The sequence below is a fragment of the Tachypleus tridentatus genome, chromosome 6 (assembly GCF_004210375.1).
Source record: "Tachypleus tridentatus isolate NWPU-2018 chromosome 6, ASM421037v1, whole genome shotgun sequence".
Classification (NCBI taxonomy): Eukaryota; Metazoa; Arthropoda; class Merostomata; order Xiphosura; family Limulidae; genus Tachypleus; species Tachypleus tridentatus.
In genome coordinates, this window is record NC_134830.1 from 98827321 (window position 1) to 98847631 (window position 20311).

The 20311-nt window shown below is 31.6% G+C and overlaps 1 protein-coding gene across 5 annotated transcripts in view; it reads right to left on the reverse strand.

Moving 5' to 3' along the window:
• Positions 1-4208: 4208 nt before the first annotated feature.
• LOC143253148 (uncharacterized) overlaps positions 4209-20311 on the reverse strand; it is a 101809-nt gene continuing 85706 nt past the window's right edge. For 4 of the 5 annotated variants that reach the window (XM_076506489.1, XM_076506488.1, XM_076506491.1 and 1 more), the window contains 3 exons: positions 19785-19812; positions 5695-5779; positions 4209-4642 (listed from right to left, as the gene is read on the reverse strand). In XM_076506489.1, coding sequence (XP_076362604.1) covers positions 4546-4642; positions 5695-5779; positions 19785-19812 — 210 coding nt within the window. In that variant the 3' untranslated portion in view covers positions 4209-4545. Of the gene's footprint in view, positions 4643-5694; positions 5780-14225; positions 14342-19784; positions 19813-20311 lie in introns of all 5 variants that reach the window. The other variant, XR_013029405.1, reaches the window with a different exon arrangement.

The window sequence follows — 20311 nt, forward strand, 5'->3', positions numbered from 1 at the left end:
TATGATAGAGCTTGAGTTTTATATGTGAAATATGAACGGAAACTTGTATCAGATGTTAGATACTAATGTGTCAGTTATCATAAAGGACTCAGCTAGACTTGTATAGGTCAGTATTCTATAAACGAAAACGTTTTCGTAAACAGTATATTAGCATATCATGAAGTTTTCTTGACAAACTTTTCAGTATATGTGATGTTTAATTCTGATACTTTAGTTAGATATTCTAAAAATATCATATTAGGCTGTGATAAAAAGTGAGTGTTACACAAGAATATCACATAACACTCATTTGTAACTAATTATTTGTATCATTTTAATGTGAAAACTAATTTATGCTGCTTCAACAGTTTGAAAACTCAAGTGAGGAAATATCTCTTTTGAAATGGTCGAGGAATAATCACTTGATTTATAGTTAAATGACTTTTAATTGTGATTGTCAACTCTTTTCTTGAAAAAACTAATGTTCATTTGCAAAAAATCTATTTGATGCTTTTGTAAAATAATAAGCTTATATGTTATAGTGTACATAAACTGAAGTTTTGAAAAATACAAAAATATAATTTCTGGTTTGTCTGTTTTGTAGAAACTAAAGAATGACTTGTTTTAGTCTTAGGTGAACGCATTTCTTGGTTTTATACAAAGGGTCAAGTTTCTCCACATGCCGTCAGTTGGAATCTGTGTGATACAGGGAATTGAGTATTTCATTCTGCATACTGTATTTGAAAACAACATAATTCCTCTGATATGTAGCAACACTGTTTTCTAGGTGAAAAATAATATTACATGTTACAATAACGTTGTTCAAAATCTATGCTAGTTTTAAAAAATTATATTCTCTAAGTCTGAAATTTCAATGAACATTTATAACATGATTGAAAGCTTATTAATCTAACCTATATAAAAGCCATTGTGTGTCATGTCACTTCACGCTTGATTTCTTGAAATAGGAAGAGTCATAAAAGCCAAGATGTATTTATCCAGAGAGAATATTTTGATTACTGTCTGCCCGATTTTAGTGAGGGGGAGCAACTGAAGGGTGTTTGTACCATGAAACCTTATAATGTAGTGAGTGTTAGTATAATAAGGTAAAGTTGTACTGAGACTAGTACCTAGACTAAATATATGAAATTTATCATCAAAGTAAAAACATCTATTCGATTTAAAAATTAAATCGTTTCTGAATTAAGCTTTCATATCAATGGAGACTCTAAATTAAGAAATCAACAAATATTTTTTCCAGTTTTGTTGACTAACAATAATATTAAATCATACTTTTGTTGATAAACAACATGATCATAAAAGCCTTTGTTGGAATGTAATGTTACCAAAATACGTTGACTTTTCTGTACATTAGTTGTTTGTTGTTAATTTAAATTTATAAGTAATTATTCTATGAACATGTCATGGATATTTACTAATATAGGTATAAAGGTGTTTCTTTGTATTGGTTTATTTTGGGCTTGAGTTGTATAAGCAATGCTTCTTTAATTTCGCATTTGTTTATGTTTGTTTCTTTATTTAGTATTTGGGTGTTTTCTGTGGTTATGTTGTGTTTATTTGATTTTTAGTGTTCGAAAAGGTGTGAAGATGAATTTCTGTGTTCTTTGAATCTGGTTTTCATTTTTCTACTTGTTTCTCTATTATAAAAGTCGTGGCAGTTATCACATTGTATTTTATAAATAATGTTGATGTTTGTCAGTGTAGTTTTTACATACTATAAACCTTAGTTTTGTGTCTGGATTTGAATGAGTTTGGTATTAACTGGAATGTCATATTTTGTTGCTAGTTTCTGCCAGATGTTGGTTATTTTTCTGCTGATGTCGAGAATATATGGTATGCGGCAGTATATGGTTTCGTGATTTTTTTTTTTAAATCGTGGGGTACATTTATTTTTGTTAGTTGATTTTGCTTTTTGTTTAGGTGTGTGCGTATAATGTTTTGTACGGTTTGTGGAGGAAACTTATTGATGTTGATGAAGTATTGTTTTATTTTGTCTAATTCATCGTTAATGTTATCTGGTGAACACAGTTTTATGGCTGTGTTTATTTGGTTTCTTAGTAAGTTGAGTTTTTGTTTTGTTTCTTGTGCTGAGTCCCAAGGAATGAATAGTCCAGTATGGGTGATTTTTGGTGGATTTCTGTTTTAAATTGTGTATCGGTTCTTGTCATTCTGAGGTTAAAAATGATATTTGATTGCTTTCTTCCTGTTCACATGTGAAGTTGATGTTGGGATGTTTCGCGTTATTGTAATTGAAAAAAATTAAGTGTGTGTTCCGTAGATGTGAATCCCGCAATCGTGTCATCTACATCTCTGTACCAATATACTGGTGGATGTAATGCTGTGTTAATTGCTTGTGTTTCAACTTGTGTCATAGACATATTGGCTAGAACTGCCACGACTTCTATATTGCAGAAACAGGTGGAAAAATGAAAACCAGATTCATAGAACACAAAAAGTCACCTTCACACGTTTTCGAACACTGCAAATCAAATAAACACAACATAACCATAGAAAACACCCAAATACTAAATAAAGAAACAAACATAAACAAACGCAAAATTAAAGAAGCCTTACTTATACAACAACTTAAACCCAAAATAAACCAATACAAAGGAACACCTTTATACCTATATTAATAAACATCTAAGCACGCCCTCTACATTCCTACACTCAGTAACCCGGCGTGGCCAGGTGGGTTAAGGCGTTCGACTCGTAATCTGAGTGTCGCGGGTTCGAATCCCGGTCGCGCAAAACGAGCTTAATTTTCAATTGTACATGTAGTATTTAGCAAATATTATAATTGGTAATCCCCGTCGCACCAAACATGCTCGCCCTTTCAGCCGAGGGGGCGTTATAATGTGACGGTCAATCCCACTATTCGTTGGTAAAAGAGTAGCCCAAGAGTTGGCGGTGGGTGGTGATGACTAGCTGCCTTCCCTCTAGTCTTACACTGCTAAATTAGGGACGGCTAGCTGGGATAGCCCTCGAGTAGCTTTGTGCGAAATTCCAAAACAAACAATCCTTTGTTTTTCCCAGAGAAAAATGCAATATTGCATTTGTAACCTCTCTATGCTTATGTCATAACATAAAGTGAACAATAAAAATATTTTCAATGTATTATTCAAATGAATTGGCTTCTTTACAAGAACGTGTAGGATCTTGGGTCATGTAATTTTAAGTTAAACGAAATGTACATAGGCCTAAAATATGTAGTTTTTGAATATGTGCGTGTAAATCTTTAGAAAACCTGAACATTTTCAAGGTATGTTAACTCCTAGCTGAAATGCTTAAATACAAAATAGAACATTATTGCAAACGAAAGTGATACATGGTTTTGTGAATGATCACGTGACAGCTGTGCGCGTTTTTTATACTTAATATGAATATGTGAATGTAGCATTTTGTTCAAAAATGTACTCTATACACCCCCATTTTTTACATTCAACTTATTAATCACAGATAAGCAATGAATAAACACAGTGTTAAAATGAACATAGTTAGGACAATAGGCCTAGCTCTTCTATGTTATAACTAAAAGTATGGGGTCAGTGTTACTCTAGTTAAGTAGAATTTATGAATCTTACTAATATTTCACATGTGCTAGCGATATCAATAACTTAAAACTGATGGGTTTGCACTTTTTACACATGAAGTAATATGATAAAAAGGATAAGATTAGAAATTTGGTGTGAAGAAAATGTGTGTGAGCGTGATATGGTAAATTGCTAGAATTCGTGAGTTGCTTGTGACAGTAGTTTAGAAAGTACGCTTGAATGTAATAAAATAAGTTTGTTACAAAGTTATAGTGTCCTTCTGATTAGAAATTTAAAATTGAATGTTATGCAAAAGACACTACTACAACATTATTTATTATTGTTTTGTACTCAAGCAAGCATTAAAGCAATGTTTGATAAAGTCTAGTAAACACTTGTTCTCAGGAAGACCAGCAATTCGTTTACTGACTTTCAACACTAAAGTTGGAAGTTTTATTCTCTCTGTAGATAAAGCGTGCATAGCTATATGTAACTTTGTAGTAAAATACGGGGGGGGGAATATTATCAGCAACATCTGTTTGTTATCTGACATCCCATTGTTTTCTTCATAGTTGTTTCTTCTATATTTGTCATTATACTATTTGCGTGGCAGCTCAAGTGTAATGTATGCTTTGATACGACTTTGAAAGAATTGCATAGTAGCTTAGTACAGTATTATTATTATTTTTCCATTTTAATATTTGAGCCACGATTAGTATGAGAAAACCAGAAGATATAATTTTAATATCTATACAGGGTTATTTTTCATTCACATTTTGATTAAATAAATTTTATAAAACTAATCACTACATTATACATCAATACCATAGCATATTTGCATATAATATTACATATCTGGTTATATACTGTAACCTCCGTTCCATTTATTTGGAAATACAAGCAAATAAACAGTAAAAATTTATATCAATTTATCAATATCTTTCTAATAAAGAAGAATTCTTTGTCAAAAGTGTGTCCAGTCTGGAGCAACTCGTCTGATGACTCTGAAACATCAAAACGTAAACTCCCGTTCTATACGTGATATAAGCTGTTGTTCAAAGGGATCATAGCTCGGAGGCTTCGGTTTCTGTAGAAATTCATTGTCTTCTCTAAAATGAAAATTAATGTTAAAAACAAAACAAAAATCAATACAATTAAAGTTCATCGGAGCAAAATATTTATTGTTCTTTCAGCATTAAATTTGTTCAGGTGATAGTTCAAATGATTAAGAACAATAAATACATATTGTAGATAAAACAGTTGTTGCTTTAAATTCCAAGATGTTAAAGGTGCCATACAATAAATCCCTTCCTTACTTGATATAATAACGATTTAACTTAGTACTATAATTTTATATTACACAATGAGACGTCAGTAAAATACGTCAAAAATGTCTTTAATGGAGAGCGTTCCCAACTGATGAATGAATGTACCGTGTTTGAGAAGCTTCAGTTCATACATTATTCCTTTACTTATATATAAATTTCGATTATATGTAGATTCATATTTACTTTTAATATAATAAAACATTGCGATTATTATAATTTTTGTTTTATGGCATTACCTGCTCCAAGATAGACTGGCATATTAAATTAAAACGAAAGAACGGAAAACCTATAACACACACAAACAAAAAGGCTAACATTAAATAGATACTTTAATGTTCACAACGTTTCAGGTTGGACTTTAAATCATCTATTTAACATTTGCTATTTTTTTGTGATGTAACTGTTTCCTCTACATTTGTTTTCGACTTCATCGTCCCACAAAAGTCTTTAGCCTTTAGCTTTATTCATTTCAGGGTTAATATTTAGTTCTGATTTTTATAGATAACTTGCCATAATACGAAGTTTAATACAACTGTCGTAGCACATTAAATTATGCACTGGTCTCTAAAATAATAACGTTTATTAAATTTGTACTCTATAAATAGCCATAAATATTGTAAAAATTACTTTTCGGTTTTGGTTCGCTGATATGTTTAAGAGATAACATTTTATGTTTTACCTAAAATATAAATTATATGCTTTCCACTTCTTGATATAAGTTGGCTTAATAAATAGCACAGTAGAATTAATACAAGTACTTATAAACAATTAACAAGTCAAGAAGTATACTAAAAATTACAGAGGTGGTGGTGAAGCTACTCTTATTCACTTACTTCTTTCTCACTTGTATTTCATCAACGTCCGGACTTGTCAATCTTAACATATTGTTGTAGAGGGCGTTGTGGCTCAAGTAGGGCACTGTGGAAGAAGTACAAAATTATTTATGCTTGCTATATTTTCATGTACATTTCGAAAATAAGCTATTCAATAATTGCAGCACAAACATTTATACGTAAAAGCCATTCTCTGTACGTCATCTTGTTTCATAACTAATATAAATAAAATCAACTTTTCAAGGAGAACAACAATTATTGAATTTATTTTAGAATAGGATATCTTACTTTAAAGCACAAAGATGACTTCCTGTTAAACAAATCTGAAACAGTCAATATATAATATTTTGAGCAACTATACTGACCCATAAGGGACGTTTTCAAATGTTTTAACGGAAGAAATAGAAATTAATTCATAGGCATTGTTACGTATTATACTTTATTTTGGACGAGGCTCCGATTTATTATGTTATGTACATTACATGTTACTATCTCAAAATAACCAGATATTTGGATTTGAATTTAAAAGTTAATTGATTGTTCATATGTATCAAATTTACGGTATTTGCCAAGAAGATTTATAAGCACAAATTTCTTTTTTAACACAAATATATTTTAATATACAAACAAAATAATAATACAGTTTATAATAACGATTATTACTAATAGTTGTTACAAATAATGTTTTATGTAAAACAATTTTAAAATCTTACAGGCAATACTGAATCTTACATCTGGTCTATAACTGAATATTTTATCGGCGACCCAGGTCCATGACAAACAAATTAATTCTGAGTTGATATTGTCACATCCAGCTTAAGCTAGCTAGCTTGATTGGCCTCACACTGCTGACTTTTATTGATGATGATATTTAATGTCCACGTACAAACACTAACGTCTGAAGTAATTCATTGAAGTTGAACGGTTTGTAATGTTCGAGACTGACAAACATTCCTGGTCAAATTCTGTAGTTTCCGATTGATAGGCGATAATTACAGATATAGTTTCCGAGACCTGACTGTAGCTGACCAATAATAATAATAATAATACTTGTCTCTTGGCGAGTCGATTTTCATATATTAGCACATGTGACTCTAGAACATTCACCAATGATCGAGCACACTAGCATCTTCGTTAAACAAGTATTGTTGATTCTTACACTCAAGAATCTTCTACAAATTTCGAAAAAACAATCAACAATACGCGTCCTAGGCTGAAAAGAAAACTACAATGAAACAAACGTAGACACTAAAATAAATCTACGACAGTAATTATGTTAGTATTCAATTACCTTGTATAATAAATTAGTATAAAAGCCTGTCCAAAGAGAAGGAAAAACAACATGAACCCTCCAATATGTTATTTGCAACTTTGACCCCCGTAAAAAGACATAGGAAAAATGAAGTGCCTTCTACCTTTGGAAAACCAAAGCCCATCATGAGCAATATTTCCCAGCATTGATTCTTCTCTCAACATTCATTGATCACAGTTATTCTCCTATCACGTTAATTGCATTATTGCTTTAATTCTCTTAAAACCACATTTCTTGTAAATACTCGAACTTGGCTCAAAACCATTTATACTTAATAAATTGTATATTAATTTCATTCGGTGCTGAATAAATCCATGATATAAAAACTTCTTTCTTGATATAATTTTATATAGCAGAAAAAGTGCCGACATTTAGGAGCCACTTACGCCTATATTAGCAATAGAATTCAACTCAAATGAGAACGAGCAATCAAAAGAGGAAGTGTTATAAGAGAAAAAGTAGAATTGGACTCGTGTAACTCGAAACTCAGAAAAACCAAGCGTAACTGACCGACCGACACATAGCTTTTATGATTATGATAACACCTATTATGAACATGAAAGCTTCTAAAAACTATGACACATTAGTGCAGAAGGGACACGAAATACGTTACTTATCTAGGCTAAGCTAACAGAAATCCATATTGTAATTTTTTTGTCTTTAATTATTATATTAGTAACTTTTTATGTTATCTAACATTTTTATAGCATAACTATAAGATTAGTTGGTTAACGCTATTTTTCAGTTCTTTCCTTATACTGTAGATGGTCACTGGCTCTCTCCCCGAAATTTGTATAAAAGCTACATCATATCATGTCCGTACACAGAATGTTTCAAAGGGGTTCTAATTTGTGAGATCAAAAGCTAACACATATTGTGCAAAGCAAAACCAACATGTAAAACATGCTAATACCATAGGGGTCTGGAGGCATTCCTCAAGAAAACTTGTAAATATAGGTGCTATAAGATTAATTCTGGAAAGAATTTTGCATGAAATATAGCCTAAACAATTACATGGCTGCTGACATAAAATCCACAAATATCCAGTGAAAAAATGTGTTAGCATGCATCATTCTTCTGGGGTATTTAATATAAATAATCTACATACACTTTCAGTGTTGATAGTAGTATCATAAATTATTACGTATGAAAGCTAGAACTGTCATTCTTTCTTTGATTTATGTAAATCTTAGTGAACTATTCAACCAGTGGAGAAAAGATACTGAACGCTCACATTAACACAAAGTTACGGGCAATGTGGTAAAGAGTTTCAGTAACATATCTGGTACACTGAAGTAGTTTTTAAGCAACCACTCAGTATCTGAGACCTGTTCCGGATAGGTATAGAAAGCCATCTTTTCTTCTATCGATGAAGTTATTCACTATAAAATCAGGATTTGGCAAAGCTTCCCTGTAAAAATCTATAGCCTGTTTGGTACCAAAGATGAACGAAAGCTGTGCATCAAATCTGGAGGAAAGAGTAGTAATGATAATGTGGTCAACTGTTTACTTAAAGTAATCCTAAGCGGAACTATGTTCTGTATTTGCTCGCTGGGCTTGTCGTTGATTAACTAGTGGCATGTTAACATTAATATTAGATTTCTTTCCAACATTACTGCTGTCCTTCAAGATACGAAGTGAATAATCACCTACGTTCACTCTTAGTGAAGTCAATTCTTTACAGCATTGTCCTATCAGGGAAATACTAAAAACAATGTATCGGCTTGGACCTTGTAAATTTACGAAAGCTTCGTTCAAATAGTAAAGGAAACATTGTAAAGCTGTTAAACAAAAAATTAATTCACATAATTCCAGTATTTATAGATAAACAATAGCATTTTTCTTATCTTTAGCAGTCTAATTGACATTAAGCATTTCAAAATCATCACCTCCATACACAATAACCTCACATACGCGAAGTAAGAATGGGTGACGTAAACAGAACCTTTGCCAGCCTTCAGTATTTTCAACCCAATATGTAATACACATGTTGAGTAATGGATGGAAGACATAACGAAGCTGTTCCATGCTGGATGTCCTTTTAATAGATTGCCTGTAATAGCTCTTCACATTTAGGTGAACATTTGATCCAAATAGTTATTCCTTTAACTTGATCGATACAATTTTGTATTGTTTGAACTGAACATGGATTTAAAAGAACAAGATTAAGTGGCCAGTGCAATAAGTTTGGACACCTGATCTTTCCCCAACCATAGCGGATGTCTAATCTTATCTTTGACCACGCAATTCATTTAGAAATAATCCAACATTAGTCAATATCTTTATAATTTCACGTAAAATATGTATTGCACTGACCCTCTATAGCTTTCAAAGCCATAAATTATTCCCTAATTTTATAGTTGTAAACTACAAAGCGAATACATACTTTGTAAATGTTCCACATTGTGAAAAGACACTTCATCAGCAAAAACAGAGTATATATATATATATACATTCCAGCCTTTCTACTTCATCAATAATTTTTACTCGAATTACATCATATCCTATGACATTAATGACGTCATTTTGTGAGCGAAAAGATAAATATGTAACATTATCGTCTTAGTATGATACAGATGAGCTCTCGGTATTTTATCATTTTCAGCATAATGTTTCAGCAAGGCCAGAAAATTACCATGATTTTAGGAAAAAATTTACATCTTCGGTATCGCCTCGAAATACCAAAAAGCAAAATGGCACGAACAGTTTTATGGGGAATATATTTATTCTTAATTATACATGATTTAAAGGCACCGTTGGCAATAATATCATTTCTATTGGATGATGGATATTCAATGCATTTCTTCCAAGCATCAGCAGCCTGCATAGAATCACGATGATAAACAAGCTTAGAATGTTTGCTTAGAGTACCATTAAATTTTACCCAGTTGTTAAACGATTTGTTGACAAGTACTAGTTTATCACATGAACTATGAGCTAAAAGAAGGGTAGCACAAGAACCACAAAAGTCATCCAATTTTGAGCTATGTAATAATAATGGGCTATTTTCGGTTGCACTCATGAGTAAAGGTGATAGAAAACACTCTTTGTGGTACCACATTATTATAGATATAGATATACTTTTCAGCGTTTGATAAATCACTAACAGCTTAACGTTTTTCATTAAATGATTTTGTTAGCGTCAATAAATTGTCAATGTTAATGCATAGCTGAGTAATTACTAAAATATCATGACAAATCTTTGATGAATCTATGATTACTCTTGTTTAACGTAGTGATGATGGTCTAGAAAGAACAGAGGTGTCATTGCTTGAAGCAGTTTGCATATAAACAGTGTCATCGGAACAAGAATACAGCTCAATAGTGTGAACTTTACAGGCTACATATTCAACACCACAGAAAGACTGAAATGGTGAATGAGTTGTGCCATTAGTAGTTTCTGAAAACAAAAATATAAGAGTCTTCTATCTGGTCTAGAACTGAATATTTTATCAACGGTTCACGATGAACGAACTAATCTATGTTGACACCCATGTACAATTCACTTGATGAGAAACTAGCTAGCTTTAATCTTGGTTGACCTCACGTGGTTGACCTAAAGCTAATTTTTCGCCGATGAAAATATCTAATGTCCTCGTATAAATACTAACTAAGTTCAGAAAGGCGACCAGTATATAACTACATAACATTGTAGTTTATAAGATACATAAAATTTACAGTAAAAATTGTTGTTGTACCCACCTATATATAAACGAATTAGAATATTATGTGTACGATAATATTAATATGGATTAAATGCACATTTTGTAACTTAAAAACCAGATATATGCATAGTACTACACAAAGTGACTATTGTAATTGCATGCCAAAACCTATATTAGCTAAAGCAGCTAAGCTATGCAGTATTGTACCTTGGCTATTATGTGCCAGTCCATTTCTTCAGCTGAATAAAACATTTGTATATCGCGGCGATCATTTTCACTTAGAGGCTTCATTCTGTTCAAGTGGGAAGTGTCGAAGGTTTAGCTTACATATATCATAGTATACTGCATAGTCTCGCGAACCAGATTCTTACATGAATATCGGGTAATTTTCAAGTACATGACATTGTTACATATTATAATTTATCACTGACGAGTCTCCAATTTATCATGTTACGTATTACGATTTCAATGAGACAGAAATATTAATTTTATTTTAGAAATTAATTGAAAGTCGATATATATCAAATTGATGATATTTGCCAACAAGATCGTTACACACAATTTTCTTTCTTATCACAAACTCATTTTAATATACAAACAACAATATAAGTTATAATGACGGTTATTACAAATAGTTATCATAAATAATGGTTTATATGCAAACGTTTTACAAACTTACAAACAATAATGAGTCTTCTATCTGGTCTGGAACTGAATATTTTATCGACGGTTCACGATGAACGAATTAATCTATGTTGACACCCATGTACAATTCACTTGATGAGAAGCTACCTAGCTTTAATCTTGGCTGGCTTCACGTGATTTACAAGCTAAGTTTTTGCCAATAAAGATATATAATGTCCTCGTAGAAATACTAACATCCGAAGTTAATTCTCTGAAGTTGAACAGTTTGTAATGTTCGAAATTTATAAACGTTCCTGTTCTATAAATGTTCTGTAGTTTTCCGATTTATAAGCGTTTATCACAGTTATAGCTTCCGAAGTAAATCGTATACTAACTGTAACAAACCAACAATATAAAACTGTCTCTCCGCGTTGTGTTGGTTACCTTTTATAAGCTTGAGAGATGATTCTCTAGAAATTTCAGCTCAGGCAACAGTACTGGTATTTTACATACACATATCGTACATTGTTGACTCTAACGCTCGTGAACCTTCTACAAATGTAGAAAATAGGCGGGACTTTCGCAACACTATAAGTCACATGCATTTCTAAATATATATTAAACTGAATCAAACATAGATATTAAAATTAATATATAATTTTAAATTCGCCATAATATTACTAAAACTTTCTGAAAATTTTTAGTTGTTTCAATTGAGTACTACTTCATCATAATATCTAGTATTGCGTGAAATGTTCTAGTCTTCTTATGAGGTATAAATAAGTGTCGGAAGATTATTATTTAGATCCAGGCTCAGTGATTATAAATTTACCAAGAAAGAGCGTATAATGAAGTTATTATAGACTGTATTGTAGTAACAGAGCAGAGAAAAATAATTCGTATGGTCAGTTGTGTTCAAAAGTAATTGAGCCAGCCTATGTGGCCTTTGATGAAACCGAAATAATTACTTAAAACTCTGGATACAACTGTGATAACCAACAATGAAACGAACATTTTTGTATATATTTGACTTGTTTTAACAAATTACTTTAAAACAATTGGACTGTGTTACTCTTTGCTTGTGGTTGAAATTTACTGCCAACAAATCACAGAAACCTAGTGTAAGGAATCCGGCCTACAAAACCTGTCGGTTGCAATACGGCTTTGGACTTACAATTACAAGATGTAAACAGAAGCCATCGAATGCACGTATTTCAAGCCAAAAGCTGATGCTTGATCAAAAAAACGTACACTGTGTAGAAAACGTTAAATACCATATATGTACATATTGAATACATACTAGCATTCTGAATTACAATAAGGATATCTACCAGCATTCCGAATTAAAGCAAGAGCATTTGTACATAGAGGATATATATCAGCATTCAGAAGTAAAACACGGATATCTGTGCATATAGAATACATACCAACATTCTGAATTAAAATAAGGATATCTACATATAGAATACACACTAGGATTCAGAAGTAAAGTAATAATACTTGTACAAATAGAATACATACGAGCATTTTGAATTAATGCCCGAGATGGAACTGCGCAAAACTTAGAAACGTTTTTGTGTGCAGGCAGCAGACATTAATTATTTTAGTTCTTACTTAGATGTTAAATATTATGGCGGAAATAACAGTGTAAGCAGCTGACGATAATTTTAGAAACGTCATAAAAATAAACCGCTTCAATATTCTGCGTAAGTCAAACGTGCTGTACTAAAAGTGCAATTTCCATAAAAATTCTCAGACAGGAACCCTTGGCTGGAACATTGAAAAGACATAATCAGACTATTTAAATGTATCACTCAATGTTCTATATCTGTCTTTTAAGAAAATTTTGCTCATTTGCATCTTGCCGTAGCTCTGTCGTTATTGAACTCGTGCCAAAGAATCCAGAAAATAGAGACTCGGAATGACATTCAAGTAGCGTCTTAGTCTACGGTCAAACTAATAACTTCTTTAATCAGTTAGCGTACGACAGTGACAAATATATCAATGAGGTATTGAAGTGAATTAAATAGCATTTCTACTTCCATATAATTCAGAGTGTGCTAGTAATCCATAATAATTGTACTTCTTTTATGGTTTTAATATTATGGTTTAGATAGTAACAAAAGTGTTGTGAATCATCGGATGAGTCGAAACTTTGTCATTATAAAATTTGGTGTTAAAGCGTCCAAAGAATATAGTATAGTTTGGGCAGACAAAACAAATACAAATACAAGGCGTTTACAACTTTGACAAGAAATACCAAAGACAAGTATTAACGATATCTTTGTAACACTCTTTTCAAGTATAATTTCGTTCTAGCTACATATTTAACAAAAATAACCAGTACCGAGTATTTTAAAATTTACTATTGTGTGTATACGTAGATAAACTGTGTCATGTTAAAGAGTAACAGTTTTGACAATGATAATATTTTAGGTAACAAAACACATCGTCAGTTGAAATTAAGATCCCTGTAATTTTAACCAATGTGTTAAACGGCAACTACTTAAAAACAATTGTAAAAAAGAAATGGCGATATGCAAGGTGTTGAAAAACATGTCGGGAAAATCGTTTAACGTAAGCACACGGTTTGGTGCACACGCAACAATAATTCACGAGTTTTCTTTTCTTTTTACAGCACTATAGTTCAATATCTTCACCACGAGTACATGCAAAATGTAAAGTCTGTACCCAGTTTCCTACCAAGTAAGTGTTTAAACATTGTAGGAGTTACCTTTATAAACTTCTTGGATACGTTCACCCAAGAGCTGGCGGTGGGTGGTGATGACTAGCTGCCTTCCCTCTAGTCTTACACTGCTAAATTAGGGACGGCTAGCACAGATAGCCCTCGAGTAGCTTTGTGCGAACTTCCAAAACAAACAAACAAACAAACATAATATTCGGAAAAAGCGGGAGGTGGCTGAACGTACCTCGCCGCACAATCCGTCGAACGACAATATTTCATCAAGAGTTTTGTAGATGTTAAAGATCCAATATGAAGAGGCAGTGTCCTACTGGAATAACACATTAGTAGTATCTATATATGCTGTAAAAAAAAGCGTTAAACATTATTCTTGCACATGTAATAAGCCATGACTATATTAAACGTATTTCCTAGTATGATTTTGTTTTTAATGTTTCGAAAATTTTTCGATATTATGTGTGTGTGTGTACGTATGTAAGAAAAATAGGAAAGAAAGTACCATGTAAAACACATGTTATTGTAATATGTCCCACTTAATTCTAATCTTATCAAATTAGATGAACTCAATAAAGAATAAAATAGGCAGGTTGTTTGTAGAATAGTATGAAAATAAACCTATAAACACACAAAACTAATTTGGCTAAAAAGTTGTTTGTAGGAAGTATGCATATAAACTGTCAGGGTTTTAAGTATAAATGGACTGAGGATTCTTCTACAGTAAGCGTCCGTGACTTGTTGGCGATAAATTCGACAATAAAGGGACAGCACACGCTTCTCTTATAAAATAATATGCTGAAAACAAGTCAAACTATGAAAATCAAACTCTGAATAATTCCTTTTTTATTGTTACAAGGCCACTTAGACTAATGTAATAACCTTAGAATCCAATTTTCTTTACTTTTATCACAATAAATGAATAATTCTACTTACTTTATTCCATGTATACCACAGTTGCATCTCGAATTTTGAATAATTGTCTCCTTTCGTCAGAATTCTCACAGGCTGGTTAAATTACTTTAAGTTAAAACATTAGCACACAATACTTACCTTAAACTTCCATCAACACTGACAAACTAAACTTTTTTCATATAAATACCACTCTACATAGCGATATTACAAAGTTTAAAACACAGTCTTAGAAAAAGCTAAAAGAATCTTTTGGCATACAAATGTAAAAAAGCAACCTCCCTGTAATACCCGTGATTTTCTCAATTAACTATGTCATTCATACAAAAAGATGATAAATTATTTCCTACATTTTAAACCTTGTAAAGATATACTTTTATGTTTTATGATAAAGCTGCTATGGCTTTCTGATGTCTGCTGTCATTGTTATTTTTACACTACTTGTCAGAGGGAAGAAAGCCTGTCAGCGGCACTCCATTACCCACCATCCACATTAAGGGATTGACTGTCACTCTTATAATGCACCCACAGCTTAAAGTGCGGGTAATATCAATCTACATAAATGCAAAAAATACCTAAGGAAGTGCAGGGAGACTCTGACAAATCAATCAAACATAAATATAATGAAATAATACAAAGTTGAATACACAAATCAAAGCTTAGATACATGATGTTGGCTTGACGAACAACAACATATCTACACAAAAATGAATAATTAAACACAGGACGAGTTGTACAAACATAAATATTTACAAAAGCAAACTTAATCATTCAAATACAAGATTGACTACACGAAGCTAAGAAAACCGTAGGATATCTATCAAAACTAAAATAAAAGATTCACAAATACAAGAAAACAAAACGTTATTTCATAAACACAGCAAATAAAAAAACCTGAGTAACTAACTACACAAACAATAGAACTAAATTGATGTAAGAAACTACAGAGCCAGAAGAATAAGCAAACACAACGAAACAACAACATACAAACACAAGAACAACAGCTGAGATAAATTTACCACAATATATCTATTTTAATATCGATGTTTGTTTAAGTTAAGTTTATATTTAGAAGTAAATAAAAACAGTATAGAACCTATACTGTTAAATCTGTATTACACCCATTCATTAAAGTTGCAGAATATTCTGTAGTGTAAAAAATCAACAAACACTAGTATATCGTCTGTATTGTTGTACAGGCTGAAATTTCTAGGAATTTTCCTCACCCCTATAAATGTAACCAACGCAACGAGCCAAGAGACAGTATATTTTATTGGTTTGCTATAGTTGATATACTATAAACCTCGGAATGGAATTAATGTCTCTTTTTGTAAGGTTGTTTTTTGTTGTTCAATACTAAGAACGACAGAGACAAAAAGATCTGCCACAACAAAAAACTAGAAAAACTAAGATGCAAACAACAGAAAAGACACCAAAACGACAAACCGTTGACTAACCTCATAATTAACAGATCCGACCGTCAATTAAACACAGACGAGAAACAACTACTTAACAAAGGACTCAACTTCGCAATAGCACCTAGGTACATTCCAACCATAGAAATCAAAACATGTTTAGAAGACCTAGCCAGAAGACTTGTGATACTTTCTACAGAGAAGAAAAAACAAGGAAACAACCAAACACAACCAACAGAAAGAAGACAACTTAGATAATTTTATTGACATCCAACAGCCAAACTTCCCAGGTAAAATTACAAATTTATATTTTCCAGAAACACCTAAAAACAACATCTTAAACGATTTTTTCAAAGAATTTTCTCACAAAACCATCAACATAATTTCACAAAACAGAAAACTAAAAACAACCTTACAAAAGAGACATTAATTCCATTAAAACCTAAAACAAGACAAAAACATAAAAATTCTAAAAACAGATAAAGGTAACGCTATAGTTATAATGAACACGAATGAATACATCCAAAAAATGAATAACATCCTATCAGACACGAACAAATTTAAACCAATACACACAAATCCAACAAAGACACACGAGACGCAACTGAACAAATTACTACTAAAAATGAAAAAAGCCAACACAATTTCACAAACACTTTATTCCTACCTACGTAAAACCAACTCACGCACACCGCAAATATACGGCATCCTCAAACCTGATAAACCAGATTGTCCATTACGACCAATAATGTCCACATATGAATCGTTTAATTACAATCTTGGTAAATACATAGCATGGGCATTCTCCAAATATGTAACATCAGCCAGCTCATTCATCAAAGACTCTTTTAATTTCAAGTCTAATCTAAATCAACTTAATCATAAAGCCTTGATGGCCAGTTTCGATGTTATATCCCTCTTTACAGAAGTTCCAACCACTGAAGCCTGCAAGATAGCCTTAGAACTCTATATCCGAGACCCTAACCCAACTATAGAAATTCCCAGTAGCCAGTTAGCAACCCTCATAGAATTCACCACGATAAAGACAAACTTCATGTTCAACAACCAAAACTATATACAAACAAATGGCCTAAGCATGGGCAACCCAGTATCACCAGTTCTAGCCAATATTTTTATGACACAAGTTGAAACACAAGCAATTAACACAGCATTACATTCACCACTATACTGGTACAGATATGTAGATGACACGGTTGCGGGATTCAAATCTACAGAACACATACTTAATTTTTTTCAATCACATTAACTCTATACATCCCAACATTAACTTCACATGTGAACAGGAAGAAAGCAATCAAATATCATTTCTTAACCTCAAAATTACAAGAACTGACACACAATTCAAAACAGAAATCCACCGAAAAATCACCCATACTGGACTATACATTCCTTGGGACTCAGCACATGAAACAAAACAAAAACTCAACATACTAAGAAACCAAATAAACACAGCCATAAAACTATGCTCACCAGATAAAATTAACGATGAATTAGACAAAATAAAACAATACTTCATCAACATCAATAAGTTTCCTCCACAAACCGTAGAAAACATTATACGCACACACCTAGACAGAAAGCAAAATCAACCAACTAAAGTAAATACAGCTCACGAATCAAAAAACCACGAAACCATATACTGCTGTATACCATATATTCCTGACATCAGCAAACAAATAACCAACATTTGGCAAAAATTAGAAACAAAATATGACATTCCAGTTAATACCAAATTTATTCAAAAACCAGGCACAAAACTGAGGTCTATACTATGTAAAAACTACACTGACAAACACCACACCAACATTATTTATAAAATACAATGTGATAACTGCCACGACTTCTATATTGGAGAAACAAGTAGAAAAATGGAAACCAGATTCAAAGAACATAAAAAAGTCACCTTCACACGTTTTCGAACACTGCAAGTCAAATAAACACAACATAACCATAGAAAACACTCAAATACTAAATAAAGAAACAAACATAAACCAACGCAAAATTATAGAAGCCTTACTTATACAACAACGTAAACCCAAAATAAACCAATATAAAAGAACGCCTTTATACCTATATTAATATAATAAAATAAATAAAATTATATATTCAAACATTTAATACCGCCCTCTACATTTCGACACACAGTTACACAACCCCTTTCAAACATGTGGTCAGCTTCCGGTCAGTTACCTCTTTCTTTGTGAACCTGACGATGACCGAAGAAGGTCGAAACGTTGTTCGCTCTTCTATGTAAAATATTTTCTCAACCCAAACGAGCCGTTTTTGCATACAAATCACTAGGATAAGTAACCATAACAGAACATCAACACACAAGCACAAGAACAACTTCACAGTCATAAGAAACTAAACCACCACTAGAATAAGTAAACACAACAAAACCTCAACACCCAAACTCGAGAATTGTATATAAACGTAATGATAGTTATACAAACACAAGAAACAAGTTCATAGAAGAATCGTAAAGAGCTCAAACAGATGCCCACTAATCCTTCTATTTAACGATGCCTTGACCTAATTTACTTCTATATTTGGAACAGTGATATGTTATTCCATTTTAATTAATAATGACATATATTGGTGTAATTTTACATTTATTAATAATAAAATATTGTAGTGGAATTTTATGTTTATAATTAATGGGATGTTTTGGAATAATTCCATATTAATTATTAATAAGATATTCTGGCGAAAGTTTATAGTTATCATTAATGAGATATTTTAGTACAATTCTCTACTTGTGTTTATGAGATATTCTGGTGTGGTTCTATCACTACATAAGTAATATGCTATGGTGTAATTATTTATATGTTATTACTGAGATATTGTAGTGTAATTCTATAGTTATTATTAACGAGATCTGGTACAATTTTATATTTATTATTAATGAAATATTTTGGTGCATTTCTATATTTTGTTATAATTCAACGTTTTTTATTAACGAGATATTCTAGTTTAATTATTTTTTTATAATAATAGTGTTTGGTGTATTTTTATATATATTATTCACTATAAATTCTGGTGTCATTCTTAATACTAATGACTGTCTGGTGAAATTCTATAGTATTAATGAGATATTTTGATATAATTCTACATTTTTAATAATGAGACATTTATGACATTACGAATAAGATATCCTGGCGACGTTTGTACAGTTTAGTGCTCATTCGATAAAATACAAAAGTATGATTAAACTAAAACATTTCATGCTTTTCTTAGCCTATATTATAGTTAAATAAATAACTCTAAGAATAATAATGAGCGAATACATGATAAGATAGATAAAGAATATAATTACGTATTAACAATAGTTTTATAAATATTTAAAATTTATAAGAACAGTTATCTGCAACTTTCACATTTCATTTCGAGTAACATGTTGTACAAAGTTTTTAAAAATTAGTAAAGAACTATCGATGACTTACCATCTCCACCTGTATTATCTGACACCGCCTGCAAAGAGAAAGAAATTATTGGGTAATAGTATAGTACTAGTATTAGCTGTTGAGTTATGGTATGCTTCCTGTACATTTTTTCCAGAAATAAACATTTATCACACTTTTACAATTGAGTCTGGAAGCAGTTTTGTACTTAGTGGTTGAAGCTGATTCCTTATTTTTAATATATTCTCTAATATAGCAAGGTTTTTAACCACTTATTAATAACAACTTCAGTAATTTACATTATTAGTGTAATATTAAAGTGTTTAGTGCTGTTGAAGAGAAGTACTGCAATTTAACTTATTCTTACAATATCGTAGAAGGAAAAGTGTTATTGTCTTTTTTCTTTTACATTTAATATCGAGAATTTGAATTTATAATTAAAATTTTAGTTTTAGCCAAATCGATATGAAAGCTTTATTTCCTATCGATAACAAGTTTTTATTATACTTTTCAGTCCCTCGGTAGGGAAACGGTAAGTTTGTGGAAATACAAAGCTAAAATCCAGGGTT